Raw genomic sequence first — 11132 nt, 5'->3', positions numbered from 1 at the left:
TAAATCCCATCCATTTGAGGCCCGAGGCTGACTTACGTAGATCTCATTCTTAAGTAGCTGGTCTGGTTTCGATACACGCCATTAACCCCTTCAGCGCGGCGCGGATTTCCGCGCCACGCTGAAGGTTCCGTGCGCGGGCGGGGCCATGACAGAACGGTTCCGTCATGCTCACAGCGCAACCGACGTGCATGACGGAACCGTTCCGTCATGCGTGTCGAAGGGGTTAAGGACGATTGTACCCATTGTGTGAAAGGGAAGATCGCACTACAGCTGCGCACACCCACGGGCACTGCTACATTTCTTGCACGACCCTTTAGCGTTGTTGCCTGAGGAGAGAGCGGAACAACCGAATAACACAACGAAGAACAGCATACGTTTAATTTATTTTATTAAGACTAGTCAGAGAGCCTCGCACCCAGACAAAAACAAAATGTACATCACAGGCTTTTTAAATATCTTTTCTTACACTATGTACATTAATCCATACGTACTAGTATAAAATGATATATACATCATGACTATTCATACATTGAAGATGAGGAAAATCATAAACATTTACAAACTAAGGGCACCTTTGCAAATGAGTACATCACATTTGGAGGACAAAACATCAGTGCGGTTAAGGCAACTTGTTTTTGCGCAACGATGTAACAAGAAGTTTGCATATATACATTTCACCCATGTACTATATATACACATCTATATATACACATATAATTAAACCCTTCAACTGGGGATCGCAGTGGAAGGTCACAAAACCAAATGTATCCTGCCATAGCCCTGGTAACCATGACAGCCGTTCATAGTCCAGTGGCTGTTGTCATGGTAACAAGTCTCCTTACCCCCTAAAGCTCAAAAACCCAAGAACTACAAACATAACTTGTTGTTTTTGTGTTTTCACACACCCCTCATTTAGTGAATCATAGGCGTGAGAAGAGATTTTGAGTTAAGGTAGCACAAAGTATAAGAAGGGTATAATCATATATGTATATATAGTACCAATATTTACATACTTCATGAGGTAAATCACATGTTGCCACATCTGCAATAAAGATAGTCTAGTTGAGGGTGGCCAACCCCAATGTTTTCATAAAAAAGGAAAGAAAAGATTGTGTTGCCCTCTGCTTAAGACAAATGCATTTCTATTGGAATTCAAATTTACGTCACTGCATTTCTATATTATATCAGATGTAATTCGATGGTACTTTATATCTACACAAAAGCATTTTCAGGGGGCTAAATAACTACTTAACTGCATTAATGAGATTCAGACCTACTGTAACTCTTTGCTACTAGGCTAGAAGTTTACTTCATTTCCTTTGGTCTTCAGGACTACAGCAACACATTTCTATGGGCCTGAATATTTATATATATATAAATATAAGATGTATAGTGCTGAAATTCACATTTATCTCACTGTATTTCAGTCGTACTACAGGTTTGCTTGAATATATTGCTACGAGATTGCAGATTTACATTAATACATTTCAGCAGAACTTCAGAGTTAGTTCGATGTATTTTTTATGGAATTTCAGATCTACTTCTGGGCAAACTATGGGACCGAATACCTACTTCAATACATTGCTATTGGTCATCAAATCTACTTCAGTGCATGTCTATGATTTGCACAACACATTTCAATAGGACTGCAGATCTACAAGGGCACATCTCCGTGGACTTCGGACTTTCTTCAGCACATTTCACATGGATTTCTTATCAACACCTATGCATTTCTATGGATCTTTAGGTATTCAGCAACACGTTTCCGTGGGGTTTCAGATCTACCTCAGGCGTTGTATTGGGCTTCAAATCTACATCAGTGCATTTCTGTTGGCCTTCCGATCTACCTCATTGTGCTTCTATGGAGCATTAGATATGTCATGATGAATATGGAGCCCTGGCCACCCTTTCTACTTGCCACATTTTCACCCAATGATGGCAAGAATTAAAATTCAAGTAGTTCAACAATATTTACACACATAATCCATTCGTGTTCAGTGCACATTAAGTAAAGCATACATCGTCCCTCCCTCCCCCTTCCCTAAATAAGCTTGTACCATAGATTCTACCGCTCAAAGGGTCCCAGCTAATGGACATTAAAAGTCCTGTACAAGACCAGTAGAACTTCACATTTTAAATCATGTAACTTTCTCTTGAACCTTCGTCTCAGTTGTCGGAAAAGTACAAAGCCAACCAGTAAATTCAGGGGTTAAAAAGAAAGAGTTGCAAATTGTGATATTTGTCTAACATGTAACTCCCAGAGTCAAACCTACATGATTATACCTGACTGTGTACGTTTACACAGGAGGGTGAGCAAAGATTCAATAATCTGTTCCCTGTTGCATTTAAAAAAGAACCCATGGGAGGATAATCTCTTTTAAGAAATACAGTGTTTAAGATCTTTAAGAACTTGGTTGATTACGGGAAATCAACAAATAAAAAGAAAGTCCTGATGAAACTTGGAACAGTCTCATCCCTGGGGTCAGCAATCTTGGGACTATGTCAGGAAGTGAGTCCACTGCAGAGCTTCCATTGCCCACTATCACTTCCTCAATGAAGATAGCCTTTTAATATGATGGCATCCATCTACCCTGCCAGCATGTGCTCAGGTATAGATCCCAACAGCAAGCACTGCTACCCACTCAGTCACACAGCACCACATAATAACCCATTTCATTAATGTACTTTATCGTGGCTCACTCTATGTAGGAAGGTGGAATCTGACTACATGGTTGTCCCCACTTTTGTTTCTGGTGTTTTGATGGTTTTTGACTAGTCTGGCTGGGATCCTGCTATCCAGGACCCCAGCCTATCTGCTTACTCCCTTAAATGACATGGTGTGCATATTAGATGCACTAGTGATTGGATACTGTGGTTCCTTATGAGCCCCTAGTATATGGTACCTTAGGTACCAAGGGCATAGGTACTTCACAGGCCTACCAGGGGCTGAAGCATGTATTATGCCACCCCTGGGAAGCAGACTAAATCTGACACCACTGGCCTGCTACTGCAGCCTGGGTGAGGTAGTGTTAGCACTACTCACTGAGGTATAGGTTCCCCATATCTCACCATACACACACATATAAACCTATCAGTCACCCCTAAGGCAAGCATTATCAATCCTGAGGTCAGGGTGCTTGGTTTACAATGTGAGGGGGTGCCTCTGCATGAGCAGGGCCCCTCCGTAGCTGGCAGAGTCTATTCTCTGTGGCTGTTTGTGGATGCGGTTAAACCATATACTCTTAAGTGAATTATAACCTACCGGTAAATGCTAACTTGGGAATGACTGCATCAAAACATGTGGTGTTTGGTGTCAAACAACTTGGAATCATACCCCCACACCAGTAACTGGTGTGGGAGTATGATTCCACCCTTCTAGAGGGGAAGACATGTACCTACTGTGGAAACACGGTAGAAATCTGAAAGAGCCCTGGCATCACAAAATGGATGCCACCAGCACAGACACTGGGCTGCCCTTCTGCTGCGGACTGAAACTCACAGTGGAGGAGGCCCAATAATAGGCATACTGTCACAGGGAGGTGTCACCACCTTCCAGACATGATTTAGTGTATTGGGGCTGAGTGGGTGCACTCCTAGAGTGCTTTGAAGTCCTGCACTGGGGGAGCAGTAGGCTCCTCTGTGCATATGCCAGCTCAAACCGGTTCAGGGGCTACCTGCCCCTGCTCTGGTGCGAAACTGGACAAAGGGAAGTGGGTGTAACCACCCACTCCCCTGACCCTCCCATAGGAGTGGTCATAGAGCTAGTCCCTCCCTTTCCTTTAGTATAAGATAGGGAAACCTTGCTATTGCAAATCAGATATCCCTGGACGACGCTCTACAAGAAGAATCCTGGACCTTCGACGTTCCACTACCTTTGGAAGACTGAAGAATCTCCCTTGGAGTCAAGGAGTGACTCCCCTGCTTGGCAGGCACCAAAACTTTGAATCAATGGTCGCAAACTTTCCAGCTCCCGCCGGAGTCCGAAGTCCCTGCAGCCCCGGAAGTGGATTTCCCGATTTCTCGACGGCCATTGTGAGTCCCCAGCAAAGCTGAGGTGAGTGGACCCCACGAGTGATGAGGAACTGCAATACCCAGGTACCGTGCACTATTGTCGAGTGCAACCCCTTAACGACGTTCTACGAACTTGTGCATTGGACCACGTGTGGTCCAAGCCTCCAGCAGGATTTCCCTCGAAAATCAGAGGCCTACCTCGTCCCGAGTGACCGTGGGCTCCTGTGAAGCGAATCCTCACGAGGTGTCTTCGCGATCCCTTGCCGGCTGGCTTGTGGGTCCTCTGAAGACTTTCTCATCGAACGAAAGGGCTCCCCTGGTTGCTCCAGGCCTGCCCTGACTCACCCTCGCTGGGTGAGTCCCTCAGACCTTGCTGGTCTGCACCGCTGACTTTCTTCACTTTCCACGAGACTTGCTAATGCAAAGGCTTGTTGGCTTCAATCCGGTTGCCGACACCTCAGTAAGCTGCAGACTTCATGGGACACTCCGAATCCAACTCCTGGTTGTCGTCGACACCTCCTGGACCTCGTGGTTGAAGAGTCAAAACACCCTTGATCACCTGAAATCACCCGACCGGTGGGCATCCATCTTCCTGGCCCAGGGTCACTGGCAAGTGACTGTGAACACTGTCCCTTCTGCTTTCAGGTCTTCTTCATCCTGAATCCAGCCTTGGATTCCACCAGACACTTCTCCAGTCTTCACAAGCAGCAAAACTTCTTCGGCTTCGGCGACGCGACCTGACACCAAAAGACACCTATGCACCCGGCTTCCCTGGGTGAGGTAACTCGTGCACTCTGGTGCTCCTGTGGGTGTTGGCCCTCGAACTACTTACCTTGTAAGTGGCTTGCTTGTAGACTCTCCAGCAGTACTCTAAAATTTTAAAATTCCAACCGCGACTTGCTCCATTGAAATCAATAGGGAACCCGCGTCTCCCGTGGGTCCTTTACTTACCTGCCTTGGGTGGATTAGTGAGGCCCCAGCGATTCTACAGGCCCTAGGCCTTGTCCCCTTGCAAGTCGACATTCCTAAACCTCTTTTTAGGTCTCGGCTAGCGAAGGCTGCACTTGCGCAGTCTCGCTCGCGAGATTTAATGTTTTTTAGTACAGGGCTTGAACCCACCCCTCTAATCCATTGGCTGGCTTCCTAAACGGAGGCCAGCCATTGGAGGAGAGGGGCGTCTGTCCGTTTAAGCCCCGTCTTTTTCGGATTCGGGTGCGTGTTTTTTTACTTTCTTTCTCTCCTCTGGAATGTAAACATTCCAGCCAATGGCAAGAGAGAAAGAAAAACACGGCCCCGAATCGGAAAATGCCGCTGCGTTTCTCCGAGGCATTTCTGCTTGACCTCGGAGAAAGACGGGTCACCCACTCTATGCGAGACCTGTTTCCTTTGCCAACGTTTAAGCATTCCATCAAACCGGCCGACCAACAGAAAAGCAAGTAGGCACTGAAGTCCTAATTTTCGGGTGTTATATTGCGTCTTACTAGACCACCAACAGCCCTACGGGCGGCTGCATCATTCCCTGAAAACCACCGCCCAGCATTTCTGCGAGAGAACGTTTGTAAATCATTAGGATGAGGCCGCCACTCCCCTGCAGTAAGCGGGGGCCATCTTTGAATGGAGTAACTACCCATTAACTGGTTGGCGAGCAAGTCATGAATACAATTAAGTCACTTGTAATTGTGGTAAAACACTTTCCTGCTCTGCAGCAAACATACACACATTAACTCGAACAGATTCATGTGTTTGATTTTCACATTGATGACGTTAAACGATAAGCATTCTATAAGTATTAAATGTAACCAGTGTTTTACATTTTAGGATTTTCAGTGTTTAGTATTTTCCCCGCTTTGTACCACTCTCAATACATACCCTGCGCATACGAACGCCCGCGGTACCTATATCTTGGGGAATATCACTCGGAGTTCTATCGACGTTCATTGGTAATCTCGGGTTCTCTCGGGCCTCTTTCTAACGGCGGTTGGGCTTTTCTTCTCGCCGATGCCTGGAGTACTGCACGTGACGCCGCTCTAGCCTGAAGACAGCTGCTTGCAGAGAGGTAGGGTAGTTGAGCTTGCTGTGCATTGCAAGATCCCCCTGTGAATGTCATCATCATTGGCCCGGTTCTGAGTCTTGGTATCACCATTTCAATTGTCATTGCCCCCTCTGCTGAGCCTGCGTTTTGTAACATCCCATGTGACACACTTGGTGCAATCCTCAGCTCCAAGGTCTTCGATCCAGACAGGGCAAAAGGTTTTCGAGGAATTAGCAGTTCCGAACCAGCCAGAGTTCCCGCCCATTCCCTCACTCCCCGCGCGCTCTGGGATGCAGAACAGGTAAGTCTTGGACATGCTGGGTATGCGAGGAATGCTTATACTATGGAATGCTGAAGGGGCAGGTGAACCAACACGTCAGTTACAGCAACAAACTGAAATGTCTGGACTGGGTCACCCCGCTGGGTGTCGAGATGACGCCGTGGCAACGGGACACCAGTTTTCCAGTCATGGGCTTCCCTTTTGTCGATTTGTACGTTAAATAAAGAACTGGAAAACTGGTGTCACGAGGTCCCTCTATTACTATAGCCATGTTGCAAGTGTCGAGGTGGAATGATACCATGATGACAGCATTAGAACTGGTCTATTTGAAGGGGCTTACATATGCAATAATGAAGAAAAAGGTGGTTCTATACAATAAAATATTTGCCTAGGATCACACAATTTGAGACTAGCCTTGAAATCGGTAGTCTCCCGCCTGAATTGGGAGGGTTGGCATGTCTGCGTTTCTCGCATCTTCTGTAGAGATCTCTGTGTCACTGGTATCACTCAAAGTAGAACAGCTCAGTTGTTCTTGTGCTAAATGCACTTGTTCCAAAGATTTGTGAATATCTGGGGGCTACGGATTTCAATCCTGTAACGCAAATTATGTGGTTGATGCTCCTGCTTATCAAATATTTTATAACCTGCATGGGTAAGCTTTCTGTCCCCGTACGCGTTACTCGATATTGAAAGCCAAAAACCGACACTCACCACTAGAAGTAGGACTACTGTATAAGTAATGTATGCCACTGATTCCACCTGAGCTAAAGAGAATTGTTCTGCACAGAACACTCACGACTGAAAGGTACTAAGTTGCCATGACTGGTCATTTGTGGTAATAACATGGAGCATGAAATGCAACTTTGTCAGTCAGTCTTCGCGTGACTTAAATGGCTTCTTGGTCAGTGCAGCTAGCTAATCCTGCACAGGTGCAGATGAAAACTAGTTTTGGGTTGTGCTTCGTAAATTCGCTTTAAAAACCAGGACGTTAGGCACTTTTACTCACATTTGCCGGTTAGAAATTGAAAAACTGGAACGCCCCCGGCCGATCTCAGATATCTGGTCACAGTATAATTTCTCAGGAATTAATCCACTGGCTAAAAAAATGAAAACGTTATTTGCGTGTAACTGCAGTTCTCTCTGTGTGTGTAGCTCTATTTGTGTGTGGGTTGCTCTATGTGAATAGCTCTGTGTAGGTGGCTCTGTGTGGGTGGCTCTGTATGTGTGGGTGGCTTTATGTGTGTGGCTCTGTGTGTGGGTGCAAATGCAATAGATCTCGCATTTGAGAGAGATTAAGCTATTGACATTGTAAATAACAATGCAGTTTCTTTAAATGTTTTAAAAACAAAAACATAAACAAAAATAATGTCATGAGCAATGCAAATAGCTCTAACTTTAACAATGCCGAGACCATTGCATTGTAAATGCTTGTTTAGTGTATGGTCTGGAACGCCTTTAGGGCCCCAGCCATATTTGTGCTTAACTTATTGTGAAACGTTGATATTTGCATATGTTCCTGACTTCTAATCTCATAAAGAGATTAGTAGAGTGTATCTAAGAATACATATATATTTGATATATATACCTGTGTGGTGTCCTTTTCATTTGGTAATTCAAGAGATTATAAGGTAAAACAAGCTGCTTTACATTCCTCTGAGACTTAGCCTGAAGGCTGCTCTCCACAGCTACCACTAGGATAGCTTTCTTTAAAAGGTTGTCTTAAACCTATCTACCATAAGAGTCGAATTGGACTGGTTCAAGGTGGCCACTTTAACTAGTGACCAGCATATGCCAGGCCAACTTCTCACACTCTACAATGCAGCAAACTTTTCAAGGAAAAGAGCAGGAAGGGTAGGAAGTTAATAAAGTTCATACGAGAACTGTGCAGACAGACCCATCTTTCCCTGACAATTCCCCATTATTCTGCTCCTAGCTGGCTTACGCCTTTGATAATGCACATCAGATACACAGTGTGTGCCCACGTCTGCCAATCATACTCAAGCTGCCCAAGCTCCATAGACACAAACACTATCATTCATACAGCATCTCTAGATCCCATCAACGTGTCTCACTCAATCTCTTGCCCCCTCAGACAGACGCAGACAAGATATGGGACAGCTCCCTAAGCAAAAACATCCCTCCTGCCCCAAACCACAGGTAGCTGTCATTCCAGCTTCTCGTAGGAGCTCACTGTATTTGTAGTCAGCTGTCACGTCAGTTGAAGATGTTGTGCTCTTTTTGCTTCGTTCTCGTTGCAAAGGGAACAGAAATCTATTCAGAGGAAAGTTTGTTGCTTTTGCAGAGTATATTCAGGTCAATGGTGAAGGAAGCGAAATGGATTTTGCTTGGGGACAAGTCCTCACAATGAAGTCCGCATGCTCAAAGGGCAAAACAAATGTGCTTAGAAAGTATATATTCCTACTTTCAATAGTCTTTCGAAAGTTTGCTTCTCCGTGTCTGTGGGCCACCTGGGGAGCCGCAGCAATGACTTCTCTGGCGGGGGGGTTTGACCGTCTGTTCAAAGCCCGCAGAACCGTGGCCAGGGAGAGGTGAATGGTTCAGATACAGACCCATGGGCTTTGTCTGGTTTCAGAATGGAGGCAATGCAGGCACAAATTAACAGAAAACTATTAGGGCATTAATGCACAGAGGTATCTTTCACCTCATTAACTCATCTTTTCCAGTTGAAAACAGGATATCCGAGGAGGACCAGCAAGAGAGTCGGTTTCGAGAGAATCCAAGCCCAACACAGGATATATATATATATACCCTCCCAACTCTTACTCATTTGGTAACAACAATTGGCATCTGTGAATGTTCTGTGTTGTCCTGCTGGTTCCCAAAACATGTCAATAAGGAGTAGGGGACCAACCCATTGTAGTCCCTTTGTTGTTGGCAGCTACGAACATAAATACACCATTCCCGCTGTTTGCAAGCAGAGATCTGGGTGTGCAAAGGTCCAACTGATACAGGCAGCAGACTTCTACCTAAGTGCCGAGCGATGCCCGGCATGTAGCACCAGGTCCAGCAGTCTTCAGTGAGCATCTCCACAGTGGGTAAATCCAACAAAGAAGCAGCATCACAGCGGAAGCAGCCCGGCGCCTTGTGGATCCTAACTGGCACCCTTGAGTAATCTTCGGCACTTCCAGACCTTGACGGTGAGATCACTGTGAAGCAAACCATGAGGAGTGAGATTAAACAGGCAAAGCAAATAGAAAAATGCACATTTGTAGTAATTCACATCTTAACAAATGCCTAAAACCTGGGGGATGATTTATCACTTCTTCAATGTACACACTTTCTAACATGTTAAATGGGCAAATTTACTAAACTTTCATGCAATGTAGGGCAGCAAGCACAGTTGCTGCGCTGCGTGAAAGGAAGAGAGCAGAAATGTTTCATGTCTGCAAACATATGGACCACTTCTGTTCTCTCCTTGCACTGGCACACTGTGTGCAGCCAAGCACCAACTCAGGCACCCTTGCATCATAGTGCAAGGTTGCCTGCGTTACAGACAGGATAGTTACAGGCAGGAAGGCATACCTTCCTGCACTAACACCATCCTTAGAGGCATTTTCCTCTTTCCATGTGTGCTGCAGAATGCCACCTGATATTATGCCACCTGCAGAATGCAGCATACATGGAAAGAGGAAACAACGAGGAGAAATAAAGATATTTCTGCTCCTTATGCCTCACATGGGAAGGCGCAGCATTTTGACACATTCCCAGGTTTACAAGTCTTTGTAAATCTGGGAATGCGCCAAAATCCATGGGTGGGTGCATGGGAATGCCCATGCGCCTCACAAGTTAAAATGTAATGCAGCGCAGGCAGTTGTCTTGCGTTACATTTCTCTACAAAGCCTTGCAAGGCCACGCAAACCAGGCCCTGTGATGCTTTGTAAATATTACTGACGCCTTTGTGCTGTCCTTACGTTGCCTTGCATGACGCATGGACCACGCAAAGGCTTCATAAATATGGGCCCAAGAGTCTGTTTTGCCCTACAATGGGAAGAATCTGGCCCCCTTTGGCATCTGCTTCTAGTAACAAACCTCGGTGTGTGCTCAGACCTGCACTTACATTTTCTACCAGCTGCTGGGTTGTTTAAAAGTGGAGCTAATTTATTTACCCTAGCAGCGCATAGAGCCTCTAGTACTGATGGCTTTCTGCTATGACACTGTGACAGTCCTGTGCTTATGTTGTACGCGCCTTCTTTACTTCTTCAAAAAGTATGCACATGGAGCTACCCATGTACATATGTGCAAGCTTTCTGTTATCTATATAAGGAGGGCATTTCCATCTTATTAAGTATAAGTAATGTCATTGGGGTAAATGTTAAAGAGTGTCGTGTGTCTGACATACACATATACACACTAAGGAGCATGGCATGGCAGGACATGGTGGTGGGAAACAAAAACACACAAATACATCCCCCATGGCCGGGAGGGACCTGGGCGCGGCAAGGAGGTGGGAGGAGGCCAGGATGTGAAGCGGATATAGTCTGGGGCAGGATGGTGAGGGTGAACATGGGGAGGATTGGAACACAGCGATGGACAGTGGGGTAGTAAGAGGCACAGTCATGGGCACGTGATGGACAAAGTGCTGTGGCCTCACTCAGTCACTTGCAATGACACATACTAACAGACGAGCAGGGCTAGTGAGCTCTTCTTCAGAGGTTTGACATGGGTATGAGACGGAATGGGATATCCCGGGGAGGAGGTTTCTTGGATTTTTCTGTTCACATGCAAGGGAAGGGGTTTCTAGCAGCAAATGTGAAGGTAGGAAAGGCGAGCTTGGACGTAACCAGACAG

At 45.8% G+C, this 11132-nt stretch overlaps 1 protein-coding gene across 3 annotated transcripts in view; it reads right to left on the bottom strand.

Annotated features, from left to right (window-relative positions):
* Positions 1-378: 378 nt before the first annotated feature.
* Positions 379-11132, bottom strand: part of KIF21B (kinesin family member 21B) — a 1294294-nt gene continuing 1283540 nt past the window's right edge. For all 3 annotated transcript variants that reach the window (XM_085643177.1, XM_085643182.1, XM_085643184.1), the window contains one exon: positions 379-9490. In XM_085643177.1, coding sequence (XP_085499303.1) covers positions 9436-9490 — 55 coding nt within the window. In that variant the 3' untranslated portion in view covers positions 379-9435. The remainder of the gene's footprint in view (positions 9491-11132) is intronic.

Source organism: Triturus cristatus, chromosome 1_1 (assembly GCF_964204655.1).
Source record: "Triturus cristatus chromosome 1_1, aTriCri1.1, whole genome shotgun sequence".
Lineage (NCBI taxonomy): Eukaryota > Metazoa > Chordata > Amphibia > Caudata > Salamandridae > Triturus > Triturus cristatus.
The sequence above is the reverse complement of the archived record's forward strand: the minus strand, read 5'-3'. Positions and strand labels throughout refer to the sequence as shown.